Source organism: Corylus avellana, chromosome ca4 (genome assembly GCF_901000735.1).
Source record: "Corylus avellana chromosome ca4, CavTom2PMs-1.0".
Classification (NCBI taxonomy): domain Eukaryota; kingdom Viridiplantae; phylum Streptophyta; class Magnoliopsida; order Fagales; family Betulaceae; genus Corylus; species Corylus avellana.
In genome coordinates this window covers 29328742-29345537 of record NC_081544.1, presented here as the reverse complement: position 1 = coordinate 29345537, position 16796 = coordinate 29328742, and the positions used below count along the sequence as shown (strand labels likewise).

The 16796-nt window shown below is 36.5% G+C and overlaps 1 protein-coding gene and 1 pseudogene across 2 annotated transcripts; both read right to left on the bottom strand.

The window, feature by feature from the left end:
* Positions 1–2709: 2709 nt before the first annotated feature.
* Positions 2710–13215, bottom strand: LOC132178939 (kinesin-like protein KIN-12B). Of its 2 annotated transcripts, XM_059591524.1 has the most exons (17): positions 12727–13215; positions 11991–12131; positions 11825–11908; positions 11623–11748; positions 11470–11529; positions 11328–11381; positions 11151–11243; positions 10265–10360; positions 9279–9424; positions 8737–8886; positions 8520–8649; positions 8211–8427; positions 7123–8093; positions 6941–7039; positions 6700–6852; positions 5831–6631; positions 2710–3196 (listed from the first exon to the last, which is right to left on the bottom strand). In XM_059591524.1, exons 1-17 carry the CDS (start codon positions 13021–13023, stop codon positions 2885–2887), a joined length of 3930 nt encoding a protein of 1309 aa, XP_059447507.1. In that variant the 5' UTR covers positions 13024–13215; the 3' UTR covers positions 2710–2884. The 2 variants fall into 2 exon arrangements, with proteins under 2 accessions (XP_059447507.1, XP_059447506.1); XM_059591523.1 differs by having other exon boundaries at positions 7123–8427.
* A 1006-nt stretch (positions 13216–14221) lies between these two features.
* On the bottom strand, positions 14222–16585 carry LOC132178379 (benzoate carboxyl methyltransferase-like; annotated as a pseudogene).
* Positions 16586–16796: the final 211 nt, after the last annotated feature.

The following is a 16796-nucleotide window of genomic DNA, read 5'->3' as shown; positions in this document are numbered from 1 at the left end:
ACTATTTCATCCGTCATATCAACAATAATAATAAGATAAAAAAAGTATGTTTTAATTACGCCTTTTCTTAATAGACAAAAATTGTTTTAGTTATTAGTGTTGTTATAGTATATAGTCAACGTGGAGATATTAGTGCTTGGAATATAATTTTAGTAGGATAAAATTCTGGAGCAGCCAATAAGATGAAAAAGCTGTTAGGTAGCTGCCTGCATCTTCTGTATCACATCGACAGGGACATCCTAGAAATTATTTGATTAGCTAATGTATATGGTTATCGGTTAAAAGATACCAAACTTTTCTTTTATTTTTTTAACACAAGACATGATGGTTTTACCAGGTAAATTACAACCCATCAATTTTTTCCCATCCTAATTAGTTGGGTCAAGATGATTTAAAAACCCTATAAATTTTATCTTATATAATTTTTTTTTTTTTGTTATTGTTTAGATTTTTATCTTTAATAACCTTTATTTTAAGAGAAATGTTAAATACTACACCAACGTCTTATCTATCAACCCTTTTTTTTTATTGAGTAATGCTATATATACTACATCACTATTTCATTATATCGACGTGACATTGTCAATCAAACTGAAAACAAAAAATTGACAATGACACATTAGTATAGTAGGATAGTGAAAAGATAGTCATGTGGTATGTAGCATTTCTCTCTCACTCTTTATTTTTTATACTGCCCCGTGAGATATGAGTAGAATGGAGGTGTAATATGTAACAATTTAAGCTAGAATCAGGCGTGTTTGTGGCATTAGGAAAATTAGTTTTAGGCACTAAGAAGCATATAAGTGGTTTAAGGTACCAATTGCAGTCTAAAATATGTATTAGCTCATCGATAGAACATGATAAGGATTGTTATAGACATATATTAATCTAAGTAATAGTATTAATGATAGTATTCACTCATGGTTTTAAAAACCAGAAGAAAAGAAAAAAAAATCAAATTATTAATTATAATTATGTTGAGTTGAAGACTGGAAGTTAATGTCTATAGAAATAAATAGAAAATAATATAAAACAAATAAGTTGAATATAAAAATCTCACAATTATTCTATGGAACTAAAAAGGATATAATGGGCTTTCAAAAAAAAGTTGACAATAACTACACTAGATATGAAAATATTAAATAGATCTTTGGACTACAGATAATAGACAGTGAGTAGGAAGAAGCAATGGACCTTCACTTGTGGAGTGGGGGGACTGGATCATAGATAGATAGCTCTTCTGTTTCCACAAGTAACTCCGGTAATGTCGAGAGATGGGGCCCGCGGTAGGAAGTATGATTAGGACAGATTGATGGAATATGTTGTTTTGGTGGGGGCCGGGGGGGAGGAGGGGGTATAATTACTGATCATTTGAGATGGTCCGATCACCAGGCTGTCACAATTTTTTCTATGATGGTGCATCATCTATTATGCTATGGCACCTTCCCTGCCCCTTTATGTCTCAATCTTTCACCTAAAGAACTAAAAAGAAGCAGTTGCCTTAACTTCGTTCGGTAGAAGACCTTTGATGTGTGTGGGGGTGACAAAAAAGCACCGGCTGTGAACAAAAGTATATTATTTTGTTTCACCAACCATGACCAAAATGACTCTTGTACATGCAAAACTTCAACCGTTTCTGTTTCTAGGGTTCCGCTATTTGAGGTGTTTGGGAGCCTGGAAAGTGGAAACCATTCAATTTTTTTTTAAAAATTAATGTTTGAAAGTCTACTCAGGTCTAGACATCTGAATTCATTTCACCTCAGACCTCGTTTCTCTTTCTGTGGGGGCCAGGTTTCAAACAGCTCTGGAGGATTCTCTTTTACCTCTTTGTAATGAAAAAGGGTTGTTTTTTTTTTTTGTATAGAGGTCACTTTCAAGCCCATTCCCCCCCTCCCCCTCTCTCTTTAAATTGTGATAGCTTCGTTGTTTCTGGTTTCTCTCGAAATTCCAATCGGGAAATTAATGGCTGGGGTTTGGAGGCCTACTGGTTTCCTTCCATCCCCACCACCCCCTCCTCCTTTGAAATAGAAATGGTCCACCGGTAGGGATAAATTGATGTCACAGAAGACAAGGCCACAAGCTTCCTGTTTAATGGTCTCCATGACCTGATAATTATATAGTATATCAGAAGTCAGGAGATTGCCAAGCAAGTACTTGTGGACTGTCTGCCTGCTTTTGCCTGCCATTTGACACAAAAAGGGGCAATGGACATACTTCTCTGATCCACTTGAAGATTGCTCCCTATCCTCTTGACACGCAAACCAAACACATAAATGACCTAAAGCTTGAACACATGGTTTTGGTATTTTTTTTTGAGATTTTTGTACAGGTCCAGTGTCTCTGCAACTGGGTCCACCATATCCATCCATGATCCAATACACTTGAACTTGTAAAAGCCCCATATGTTTGATGCAGACTAACATCTCCCTTTCCTTTCATGAACACCACATTTTGGAATATGAATTGGATTGGATGGCAAAATCCATAACGTAATGTGTGTATGTTGGATGCGTGTTACTGCTGAACATATGCATGTGCGTGTCCCATTTGGTAGCCAAGAAGATGGAAAGGAAAAGACATGGGCAATTGAGAAAAGAAAGAAAGCACCTGGTGAAGGTGGATTGAAAGAGGGTAAAAGGACAAAAATTACAAACTCACTCCTAGAAAAGAAGGAATTTTTTTTTTTTTTTAATGCTGCAAGTAGGGGTGAATAAAAGAATATGATGATTCATTCATATCTATCTTATGAACTCAGGAATCTGAATTGACAAACAGTAATAAGAGAACATATATGTTGGTAATCACAATTGCTACAAATCTTACCAACCAGAGCACCAGTAAAAATATGCTACAAATCTTACACACTGGCCAGTAATTTTCTGTTTTATATGTTGCATCGATCATAACCAGAGAACCATGATGAGGGTTCTGTGAGTTTCGGCAACTCACCGTCATCTTTACCATCATAGAATGACTCGAATTCCTCTCTCCATCTCTGATCACTTGCATCATGGGTGTCCCCTGCTTCATGCTTGGCATTATGAGTATCATCATAAATTGGCTGTATTGCTTCTCTAGGTAAACGAGAAGCAAGGAGCTCATTGAGGGTGTTAATCTCCTTTTCATGTTTTTTCTTCAATTTTTCAATCTGTTTGAAGGCCTTCTCAGTTTCTTGCTCTGCCTCCGAAGCTCGCCTCTGCATATTTTAATGAAATTCAGGGTTCAATCTATTTATCACAATAAAAACCACATTTCATGCATTGTAGACACTAAATTATATCATTATGACTTTGTGAAAGTCGAGACGGAAAGTTCTGTCTGGAGCAACATTGAAGCATTTAGCTAAGATATGTCTACTAAGATCATAACTTGGCTCTACTCTTTACAACACATTCAAATTTGAAGCAATAAGCAGCAACAACTTTTATAAATTCTAGAATACGAGTCTTAGGATTGTGAAGCTTCGATTCTAGAATCATCTAGTGAAATTTAGAGAAAAGTGTAAGGTAAATAATGTGTTACATGTAGAGCTGCACAAATCCCAGAGTTTGGTCCACTTTTGAGTAAAACCTCAGCACCATTAAAAGAATAAGAAAAATAAAACTGAATGATTTTAAAGTCTATTTAAACAATTTTAATCCATAAAATCTAAAACAAATGGAAGGAGAAATTAGTATCAATTCAGAAGGGCATAGTTAAAACAGAAAACATGCACAAATAGTTGAATTTATTGAGGCAAAAATATAAACATGTACCACAAAACGGCTTATACAAAATGCAGGCAGGAAGTGAGATAGTTGAGCTGGTTAACTAAAAAAATAAGTGTTAACGGGAGAGATAGTATAAGGTGTGCATCGATATGCTATTGGCTAAAGTGTAATTGTGTGACACTGTGGGAACAGAAAACGAAGAGGGGAAAGAAAGAGATGACAAACATTATGAGGAGATTATTGGAACAAGTTTAATCAAGTGGTTTAGGAATTAGAAATCTGATTCAATTTAATTGAGCTCTTTTAGGAAAATGGTTGTGGCGGTATGCTACTAAGAGTGAGGCTTTATGGAGATTAATGATAGATACTAAATATGATAGTTTAAGAGGAGGTTTGTGCTCTAAGGAGGTAATGGGGCCATTTGGAGTGGCAATGTGGAAATTTAGAAGAAAGGGGTGGGAAACTTTTTCAAAATTTGTTAGATATGAGGTGGGTGATGGGTCAAAGGTTAGTTTTTGGTATGATGTGGTGTGGGGATCAACCATTGAAGACATCTTATTCGGACTTGCTCAATACTGCACGTAGTAAGGATGCGTAGGTGGTGGATAATATACATATTTTTTATAAGTAATAATCCTAACTTCTTAAAAGCGTAAGGCATCCCTACGTACACCGGAAGTATACAAAAGAAATCACCTAACTAGATTAGGTGGATAATATGCAGGTCCGAGATGATAAATATTCATTGGAATGTAATTTATACTAGACAGTCTAGACCCGTACAAGATTGGGAGGTGTTGTGGTCTTCTCACTTTGAGATGTTGTATTCTCTCAAAGTAAGGCAAAGAGATTCATATAGAATATGTTGGATTCCTTCCAAAAGGTGCAAGTTTGAAGTAAAGTCTTATTAACAGTGTTAACTATTCCTGCTGGATTCCCTTTTCCTTGGAAAAGTATTTGGAGAGTCAAGGGTTCTTCAGTGAACAACATCATTAGTTTTTTGTGTATTTGTATGGAGAGTTAAGTATTTGTGTGGACATCATTGTTAGGGAAAATATTGACTACAGGTAACTTATCTGAAGATATCTTATCTAGACTTGTTCAATACTGCACGTAGTAAGGATGTGTGGGTGGTGGATAATATGAAGGCATGAGATGGTAATATTCATTGAAATGTAATTTTACTAGATCCCTAGAGGATTGGAGGTGTTGTGGTCTTTTCTTTCTTTGAGATGTTGTATTCTCTCATAGGCAAAGGGATGCAGATAGAATATGTTGGAGTCCTTCCAAAAGGTGCAAGTTTGAAGTGAAGTCTTATTACCAAGTGTCAACCATTCCTACTGGATCCCCTTTTCCTTTGAAGAGTATTTGGAGAGTTAAGGGTTCTTCATGTGAACAACGGCAATAGGGAAAATATTGAGTTGGGATAACTTGAGAAAGATGAATGTTGTGATGATAAAGTGATATTGTATGTACAAGAAGAGTGGGGCGTCTATTGATCACCTTATGATTCATTGTGAAGTAGCAAGAGATTTATGGAGCTTACTTTTCAATATGTTTGGTGTTGATTGGGTTATGCCTAGAAGGGTGAGAGAATTGTTGGTGAGTTGGGAAAGTAAGGTAGGGCGTGGTAACATTTTGTTTTGTGTTCAATGAGGCATATTTGGAGAGAGCAGGATGCTCAAACTTTTGAAGATATTGAGACTTCGATGGTAGAGCTGAAAAAAGATTATGTTCAACGCTTTATACTCTTGGATACCAACACATCGTAGCTTGCTTTTTTCTAGTTTTCCAAAAGTGTATAACTTATCAGTTCTTATAAAAAAAAAAGTGTATAACTTATCAGTTAAAAAAAGAAGAAGATGTTATGTGGTGTGTAAGAGTGTAGTGGAGGTGAGACGAGGGGAATAAACCCACCAGGTTCGTTTCTAACTTTCAAATTGAAAAAAAAAAAAAAAATGTCATGTTGTATTATGGTATGGATATTACCAAAGATATATGATCATTGCATAAAAAAACTTATGAAGACAAAAATTTGCATCTAAACATATTTTATTCGACATGAATATCAATAATCCAAAGGGATAAAGCATCAAAACAAAAAGCCAACACAAACTCACCTGGGCAGCACCGACAGCCTCTTCTGCTTCTTTCAATCGCACAAGTAATTCTCCTGCAGCCTGCACAGCTTCAGCAGTGTCCCTCAATTGAGCCTGAAGTCCTTTATTCTCATCCCTAAAATATCTCCTCTCTTTTTCTTTTTCTACCCTTAATGCTGAAATTTCTGCAGCAAGGGCATTTATGAACTTTGATTCAGCACCCCTAACTCCTGCTTTAGCAGCTGCTTTCTTGACATCCTCTATTCCTTCCTGGATCTTCCTGTGCCTTGCAAGCAATTGAATATGTTTCTCTTCCAAATCTGCATACAGTTCCAGAATGCGCGCATGCCCCTCTATTGCCATCTGCATTGCTTCCTGTAGCTCTTCGGTACATTTCCTCTCAGTTTCTAGTTCTTGCTTCCTCTTCTCGGCTAGTGATCTGCTAGCTTCAAGTTCAATTCTTAAATCTTCAGAGAGAGAAATCCATCTGCTTTCCGCCTCAGTCCAACGAATTCTTTCCTGCTCAAGTTTCTTCTCCGGACCCTCATCAGTTGACTCTGGAATCGCACTAAGATGTGGAGCTGAACTGGGCTCACATGAATAAGTCAATTGCAGTAGCTGATTCTGTTTTCGAGATGCAGTGGAAGAAGAATCTATGTAAAATTGTAGCTGGCTTCTTAAATCTTGAATCTCTTCGAACAACACTTCCCTCTCACCCATATCGTAGAAATTCCGATAATGTTCCAGCTCATCTTGAACTCTTTTTAACTCGATTTTTGTCCTTAAAACTTCAGGATGATTCTCATATTTCTCCTTTAAAATCTGTAGACAACTCAGTAAGATATATGCACAATATACTGAAAAAGGGAACTTCGAGAACAAATTTATACCGTATGCTCCTGTGTGAGGGACATTAGCTCTTCCTCCATGAACTCCTCGGTGGGTAAAACACCATCCATAAGGTTTTCCAGGCGAAGAATTTTATCCTCCCTTGTCTGCGCTATTATGGCATTGCATTCCCTCTCATGCTTGTATTGTTGCACCTGTAAATGATCAATAGAAAAGGTCAGGCCAACTCTTAAGAAAATAGTTGCTATAGTTGGCTATTGGTAAAACTTGGAAGGGGCATACCAAGCGGTTAAGCTGCACAATCTCAGAAGTTTGCTTGGCACAGAAATCTTCTAGTGCCATTTCCCTCCTGATAGCTCCTGCCAAAACCTTCTTCACTGCCTGAGTGATAAAGAAAGAAAAAGGTCAACTAAGCATGAAGAGTCCAAAGTGATATTTGGAAATCCAGCTATCTCTAAACTTACTTTGGGAACTAGCTTCTTCAATTTGTCAGTGGACTCTGAGCCATCAACAGGTACTAGCTGTAGGTTTGAACTGTCATCAGCCTCTTTGACCTCTAGCTGCATTCTATTCTTGCAACTAGTACACATAAATGCAACTGAATCTTCTTCTGGCATATCACCAGGAAAGGTTTGTACACCCACGTCAACTTTGTCAACCAGCAACATTGGCTTAGATTCTGCAGGTTTGTACGAAAACCTGAATGATGACCGCCTTAGAGCTGAACTTTGGCGATGACTATCAAGAATTTCAAGGCCATGGCGGATGCTTGCTGCCAAATGTTCGGTTGGAGAAAGCAAGTTCTTACTTTTTTGAGTGGACAGGACATTAGAAGAGCTGCTTCTCATGGATTTCTTGGAAGACATATGAGCAGCCTCTGGGCTTAAATTGTTGTCATCCTGAAGATCTTTCTGGGAAGCAGTCAACATTGATGAAGTCCTCAGGCTTTTCCTGCTGCAGCTGATTCTGGGTGAAACACTTGGAGTTGGAGATTTAAGCACTGGGGATACATCAGATGGAACTATGCACAGGCTAGGAGGAGACATACAATTCGCTGAGCCATTAGAAAAATCATTTGGTGCATCTGCACTGCAAATGCCAGCAGAAACCCCATTAAGAGGTTCAGAGGCTGAGCAGGTAGAATTATCCCTTACATTTTTGCTTGGTGATTCTTCATCTAGCAATTTGCTCATAGATGAGCTAAGAATAGCTTTCTCCTCAGCGGGTGGTGGAGAGGGATCCCTGTCAAGTGTGTTACTTTCTATGTGATTTTCCTCTAGGAGGTTATCATCAGTCAGCACATTAACATTGGACAAATTTGACGTGTTTCTAACAGGTTCTGCACTATCAACAATCATGATTTCATCCTGTTCAGATGCTCCTTCTTCCATATTAACATCTGTATCCTCAGAACTTTGTTCCCTAATACATCCACCTGCAGATGTGTAGCATTGAGACTCATTAAAACTTACATCTTTAGGTGCCACAAATAGCAAGTCTGAAGTTACTGTTTCTATATTGCTTAAATCAATTTTATTGTTAACTTCATTACCGGCTATTTGCTTATCAACTTGATTGCAGAGCGTCTCAACAGCTTCCTCATCAATTTCCATCTCCTCATCACCATCATCGTCGACATTATGTAATGTTATTGGACAATTGAGGTTAGACTTTAGTAGATTCAAACTTCTACGGATCCATGCTGCTGAGTGCCCTCCATTTGAATCACTGGGGTTGTTGGAGTTTGCCTTTATTCTATGTAGTTCATCCTGTTGAATTAATCTAGTTAAAGTCATACTTACATGTTTAATTTGTGTATTGGAAAAACACAAAAGACTTTTACTATGGGATAAGAATATACCCTTAGCTCCCGTATCACTTCACGCAAGTGATTCACATCGTCCTGCATTACTTCATTAACAATTGCCTTGTTCTTAATATCCTTGGCACGCTGTGCAAATCTCAATGTACTAAAAGTCTCACTCTTGCAGCTGCAATATTGAGGCATGTGAACTTCCATTTCACAAAAGAGAAAGAAACAAGGTTGCTATGAGGAAAGAAGGTTTCAGCAGTATTACCTTTGCAATGGAGAAATAGCACAAACCATTGCTAATTTTGCATTTCCCCCAAGAGATTCCTGCAGTAAGAATGTCAACCTGGAGTCTCTATAGGGGATATGTCTTTGCTTTCCTGTTTGAGAAACTTCAGCGAGAATGTTTATCAAATTCCTGCACTCCAATAATTGACCCAAATCAGACCAGAATTACAAAATGTTCTCTTCACACAACTCCATGTTAACACAAACCTATAACAGCAGTTGTCAGTTGTTCTGGAGCTAGATCATTATTATATGTCAAATAATATGGAGCAGAACCAACTCTAGAAGATTTTCCCCATCCATTCTTCTTTATTTCATTACTAATGAAATTGCAATGTGGACAAATTATACTTTCTATATATGTGCATTAGTATTAGGTCCTTTGGACACTTTTTTCTGCATTTCCATCCGTTCAGCTCATACTGCATTTCCATCCGTTCAGCTCGTACATTATAGGTAAACCTTACACAAAATGAACCTTTACATGAAATAATAAATGCAAGAAGATATGTTAAACCATACCCAAGCTGTGAGAGCGATCTATTTATATTCCCTGCTTCCTTTAAACGTTCCCCTGCTGCACCAGTTAACTTCTGTCGCTCTGAACCAGCTAGATCAACAAGATTTATTTTGCTTGTTTTGAAGCTGCTTAAACCATCTGCCTTGCTCTAAAAAATTGACAGTTTACTTAAAAATTTTCCAGCAAATATGTGACTTAGGGAAAATAAAGAAACAGAGATATTTATGATTTCTATTGTTTGTTAAACCATCCAACTCAAAAGCAGTGTAAAGAAGAGGGTCAACCAGTATTCAAAGGCGAGCCAGGCAATCGAGCAAGGTACCTCTTAAACCTTGAGGCAAGGCGCCTCTAGTGAGGTGCTAACCTTTTGTGAGGTAATGACCTTTAGATTTCAGGCAAGCACCTTAAGTTACAGGTGCTTGAGGCAAGCACTTCAAAAGGTTTATTTAGGGAAATCTCTTTTAAAACAAAAGGATAATCTTTTCACCAGCATAAATGACTTGAATCAATATAAGTGGGGCATTTGGTGGGTCTGACTAAGCGAGTAAAAGGCCAAAAGGCAAAACATTTTGGGAAGAAGAAAAAAGTAGATCACATGTTTTATAGACTAGCTCTTATCCATTAGGCACGAAGTAACTTGATTATGATATTCCAAGGCATTAAATACATATAAGTTGTGTTCATAATATGTATACTATGTTTAGAACCTGGTGTCAAACTTCACTTGGACTTGACACCTTAAGGTCACCTTTTGCTTTTGACAACATTGGAGCCAACAATACATATCAATCACTTCTAACACCTAAAACACCCCTTCACGGGCAGGTGTATATAGCAGTCAAGAACCAATGTGGGTCTTGCACTTACAGACCAGAAGACATAGCCAAGAAGAGTTTCACACAATTTGGAGCAAAGACATCTCAATGAAAATTTCAATTAATGTCCCAATAATCTTTACTCTTTAGTTCTCCATCATAAATAGTATTACCTTGCATCGTGATTCAACAACACAAGTAAAAACAGTATGTGAACGGGAACTCTCAGCATTTATACTAGTTGCACCGATCCTCCTGTGTGACAATCCCTGCATAAATTATTTGGTGGTTGTAAATATGATGCTTGAAAAACTAATCAGTTCACACTTACAAATTGATTGTAAAATATAAACCATCTTACCAAAGTAAAAAGCTGAAAATTACGAAATTACTTTGAGATTAATGTTTGATAACAAATGGAACAAAGTATGAAATGTATGCACTATTAGCTTCAAGTTATTCTTTCAAAAAAAAAAAAAAAAATCCTTGTTTTTTTGTAATCTCACTAATGGCTAGCCTTATGCGTACATCTCATAAATAAGAAAAGAATACAGAAATGAGACATGCACTTTATGTTTTTAACACTGAAAAGCTGTTGGTTAACACTAAATGACAAGTCTACATTGAAAAGCTGTTCTTTAAAAATATAAAATATCATAACACTGAAAAATATTTCCACTGTTTGAGAGTTTACACTGAAAAACTTCTCTTTGTTGTAGTAACAAGCACATATACAGTTACCCAACCTGACAGGGAGTCAACTCTTCAATATGTTTTCCATGTAACTGAACTTGAATGCATCCAATGGAAACTGCTATCTTGGAGTCAATTATCAGGATCTAAATTTATCAAACTAGAAACACACTAACAAAATGAAATTATTTAATTTCATGTGTATATGACCCAATGACTTATAATCAACAAAAGGTTAAGAACAGGTCTCTAAATGCATTGCTCAAACATTTCTCGTTCTGTGTCTAGTCATAGTAAGGTCACAAATACCGTACCACAATATGTGTTGATGCTATACCTATAGTAGAAATACAAGAAGGAGCTAACCTTTGATAAGAGCTGAGCCACATCCTTTATCGTACAAACAGACTCCTCTGTGAGATTTTCAACATAGACACCAGATTTGACATCTTCTCTTATCTGGAAATATGCAACAAAGGACCTAAGAAGACCAGGTTTATACCATAATAAGATTAAAGGTGAAATAATTTAAGTTCTTGTTACCTGGAGATTTTTTTGATTCGGATCCAACAAATCTGTGATTTGTTCATTGTAAATCTGCATTAAATTTAAAAATCAAGTGGCATAACATTACAAGCACAGGTATGTCAAGTATAACAAAAGAAGTACTTTATAATCACTCAACCTCAAGAAAAGAACAGTAACACTGATACTCAAGTTGCTTGTCAGCATGCTTGATTTGCTCCTATTAAGGAAACACAAAAGCACAAGTTAGGACCATAGTTCAATAACATGATGTAAACTTCAATGGCTTCCATAAAGTACAGAATTAGCTCACCTCATTTATGCGAGCAAAGAGTTGCTCAAAAACACGGGGGGTTAACCCTTGTTGATCACCAGACAAGTTTCCTTCCAACAAGACATTGGCCGGACCCCAGATAGTATAAGTCTTTCCGCTTCCCGTCTAACAAAATCAATTTTCAGATTTATATGTAAGATAATAAAAAAGTCAGTAAAGAACTAGGGAAACTGAAAGATACCTGTCCATATGCAAATACAGAACTATTGAATCCAGCCAAACAATTTTCAACAAGGGGTGCTCCTACGAGCTGGAAGATATCTTGCTGCAAATAAAATAATATTTAGCATTCAACAATAACCATTTGTTCATAAACCTGAAAACAATCATATTGATATGGATCATGCCTGTGTGGCATCAATGTCAGCAACTGAGTCAAATCTGAAGGTTTGCCCATTAATGGATAACGAATCACTGGAAGTTTTCTGAACTATCACATCACCTTCATCATCCCTCTCCTTGTGTGGTGGCCGCATTCGGACAATTACCTGAAAAATTGTTACAATATCCTCAAGCAATCAGTAAAAATTATTACATGCAAATGGTTTAGTATTCAAAAAGCAAATCAACTTAACCGACATGACTATATGAATACGTTCATAGCCATTTCTCATATACAAACGATTCAATTATAAGCAGGAGGCGCCAATCAGAGGTTAAAAAGAAATCAAACATAGAAATCTTAAATCCTATTCAGATTTGTAGGATGGTTTCATATTTTCTCAGTAACCAAACACATTTTGGTTACTGAAGAACAAACTCATATAGTCAGATTGTTTCACATTTTGGTTTCATATGTTCAGATTGTTTAGAAAATAATATCTACCGACCGAATACAAATTCTTTTTTTAACATCATTTAAAAAAAAAAAACATATGTTAAACTCAAAATGTTTAACATTTTGGTTCACATTGTGAAACTCAAATTGTTTCACATTTGAGTTTCATATGTTCAGATTTGTAGGATGGTTTCATATTTTCATATTTTCATATTTTCTCACTAACCAAACACACATGAATCGGATTTTCCCGGTAGGCAAAAAGATGATAGAGAATCGAAATGAACCAAAACCCTAGGGTTTACCTTGACGCCGGAATCAGAACCTCCGGGTACTGAATTTTCAGGCACAGTCTCCATGATTAGCTTCCGCTTGAGAGGATTTGAAGACGGCGGCCTCGGTGGCAGTTGACTCTTCAACTTGGCCGGAGATTGCTTCGAATCGTACGGCATGTTCGGATCCAACGGAGGCGCGTTCTCCTTCGCCGATTTCGGCTTCCTGGGCGGCCTCGGCTTGGCCAAGCTAGGGCTCAGCGACGACGGTGGATCCGTGGAATGCGTCTCCCTCAAGATCGCGTTCCTTGGCTGCATGAAGTGCTTCATTGTGAGCACAAATCACAGAGACTTCCAGGGGGAGAGTGGAAATGACAAGGAGTAAGGTTTGGGAAGACAAGGAGGCGAAAGAGAAGGATGCGGAAGAGAGAGAGACAGCGTGTAGCCGTTGGAGGAGGGCAAAGGAATTTGAATTCGGGGAATTGTGAAAAGCACGTGTGTAGGGTCTTTTTTATTGTTGTTGTTTCGTTTATGGAGGGACAGAGAGAGAGAGAGAGAGAACGAAAACTTTTTTGAATTTGTGTTGGATCTGGAGCGTTGTGACGGCGGGGGTCGGGACGAACCCGATTCTTAGACATGGGCCTCGTTTGGTAATGGACCGGGTCCAATTCTTTTTCCCAACATCAATTACTATTTATTATTATTTAAATAAATAATTCACTATAAAACAAAAAAAATTTCATTTTTTCATACAAAAAATTTTAAATTTCTTTCGACTTTATATTACATCAATCACTTCCAAACCAAAAACTTCATATCTAGTCCATTGCCAAATAGGGCTATAGGTCCCAGCCTAGCAAGCCCGGAAGAGCTTATGGATGCCCAAATAATGTCATATTTTACTAAATTTGATATAAATTTCAAGTGAAATAACTTTTTTTTTTTTTTTTTCTACTTATGAGTAATGTTATATACCAAACTACTATCTCATAATTACCATATTATACTAATGTGGTATTACCAATCTACTTATAGATAAACCTTTGTTAAAAAGAAAAAATAAAAGTCAACGATGAATTGAGAATGTTATATTAGCATAGTGAGATAGTAATATGGTATATTACATATATTTTTTTTTTCTAAGCGTATGGTATATACCATTACTATCTCCGATTCTCCGACATTCACCGGCAGTTTCAACAATCTCCAAATTGGTCAACCTCTAAAGTCTATAAATGTACCCACTCTAGAACACACCAAATTGCAAAATGAATCGCTTCCTACCAAGTGTTCCGAAGCATTTCCACTAATCCTCGTAACCAGAAAAAATCCTCCCTTCAAATTCTCTCCCTCTTAATTGCTTAGGAAAAAAAGAGCTAGATCTTTATTTTTTTGATTTATGCACCTTTTTTTTTTTTTCTTTTTTCTTTTTTTTTATAAATGTAAATATTTTGTCTCTTACTGGCAAAGCGAGGGATCATTGACCCATATTATTACATAACTTTTGAACAGTATATAGCACTATATATAAAGATCTACTTCTTTGTCATGGAAACGACTATACAAAAATCTGTCGTTTTTTCTATGCATGGATGCTCGCCCACATGGTGTGCAAACCTGGCAAATAAGCTGTCCATTGCCGTTCCTCCAAAATGAGTAGCCAGCATGGGCTCTGTAGTCTGTTCCAGCTCTGAACCATTTAATTTGGTACATTTTGCCCACTCACAAAATCTTGGTCGTCGCTGTTGTTGCTTGGATCCCAATCCGCCTCAAATGTTTCAAGCTTGTCAATGTTAAAGGACCCCTCATCTTCAATAATTGCTCTCACTTCACCCTTAAATGGACTATAATGAGGTACACTGAAAGAATCCACGTCACCATCCTTAACAAGCCCCTAAAATACAAATCACATAAGCACCCTAAGTTGTAAAAATAAATAAAACAAAAGTGTGGTTAGAGTGAAATGAGTAATGCTGTTTGATAGACGGTTATTCAATCGACTGTTATATAATTTGATGAGGTGAAAATTAATTCTTAAATCAACACTTGCTGGAACATTTGAGAACAAAGTGGCGAACATATGTTGCCGTAAATTTAAAGCTTACAATATCAGTACTCATTCATAAATAAATAAATAAGGATTAATTTTTACTGCCACATTATTCCAATTGCTAGTTGTATGACAATAGTATAACAAACTACTAAAGAATAATAATGAAATATGTTGAAGTAAAATAACCTCGGCCACCAAATCAAGGAGCGATTTGGAAAGCAGCTCCAAAATTTTACAACAGTCATTGGTAGTAGGATCTAAGGCGCTCCTTTTAAGAAATGTAAGAAGCATATGCCCCTAGGGCATAGTTTTCTCACTGCGTATGCCTAGAAATTTAGAGAAATCTTTACGAAATTGCTCTTTGTACGCTTGAAATACATAGGGAGGGCTCGACTTTGCAATGAACACATTCCCCTTCTTGTTGGAAAGCCCGTTAGGAACCTATCATTCTTTAGCATGTCAGCCATTGTTCAATGGAAGAGAAAAATAAATTATAAGTTAGGCATCGTTTGATTTGCGAAATGAGTATTTCATTAGGAAAAGAAATAGGTATTATTGGGAATAAAAGATGTTGGAATTGAATAATTATTCAAATTCTTTAGTTTAGTAACAATACATATTTCATAATTAGAATTAAATACGTTTAACACGAGGGAAATTAATTAATATTAATAAAATGAATAAGTAAAACACTAAAAACTGAAATGTGTGTTTGCTTTGCTATATCAGCAACATGCGACTTGACCGTTGGTGGGTTTGAGGAGTGTGGTTGAGTGTAAGATTGTGGAGGACACGCAGGCTAGTGCAGAGAGAAGAAAAGTTTGGAAAGCTTGGTTTGGTGGGGTGAGAGGACACGACACTTTGAAAAGTATGCTAATGGCCCGTTTGAGATTGTGTTTGAGGGGCTTAAAAGTAATTTTAACACTTAAAAAGTCCGTTTTAAGAAAAAAGTTTTTGTTTGATAAAAAAATTAAAAGCGCTTTTAGGGTCTAAAAAGCCTAAAAATAGTCAAAACGCATTTTTTGCAGAAGCTTAAAAATGAAGTTTTTGTCCAAAAGCTTTTTTTTGACTTAAAATATCTATTTCTCAAACACAATCCAAAACAGGTTCTAAGATATATTTTGACACATCACTTTTGCATTTATGCTAGTGAATTGCATTTGCACTATTGTTTTCATTTTAGGTATAATGTTGAGGAGTCCACCCCTTTTTTGGTTTTTTGTTGTTTAGCATTCCCCGCTCTCTTTTCCTTTCGGATCAAGAGTGATAAAGATAGGGCAATTGACTAATTATTATATCAGGGCTGAATAAACTTAGATTACAGGTATCACATTCTCTGCTATTTATTCCACAGGACTTTTTGGATAACACCTTCGGATTCTGGTACTCCCCAAAAGCACCATAAAGAAAAGGACAAACCGTTCTGTACTTATACTTCTTAATAAATCTGAATTTTTTTTATTTTTTTTTATTTTTTAAATCTTAATAATTTAAGCCCAAGTACACCCTCGCTAAGGTGCAATGCTCTGTAGTTGATTCCCCCATTGCTAGCTCACTCAACCACCTGCTCACACCAAATAGTCATCCCTGATATTCTAGGGAGGGGATCTCCAAGTCAATAACAAACTACTGGCAATGAGTCTTTGAAACCCTAGAGAGCAATGGCGGGAGCAACGTATCTGTAAAAGGAGGGAAGGCCTCCTTAACAGGAATGCACAAAAATATTCTTACCCGTTTTATTTAAGAGTTTTTACTAACTTGAGTGTCAAAGTGTCCCCAATCCTTCAGGATCGGCAATTTTTTGACAACCTCTCCCTTGTTTTGCAGGAGGAGCTCCATCGTCGATCTTACTTTGTTTTAAGATTTCTATTAATCTTAAAATTAATAATTTTAACCTATAAAAAGGCCTATAATTCATCAAATGGAATTTCTTTTGAGAGTTTTCTCTTTCCTAGGGGATTCCATATTCTGTGGGTTAACATGATTAATTCCATATTTTCTATTAATGCCTTTACAAAACCTATTAGATCAACAATTAATAAATACTATT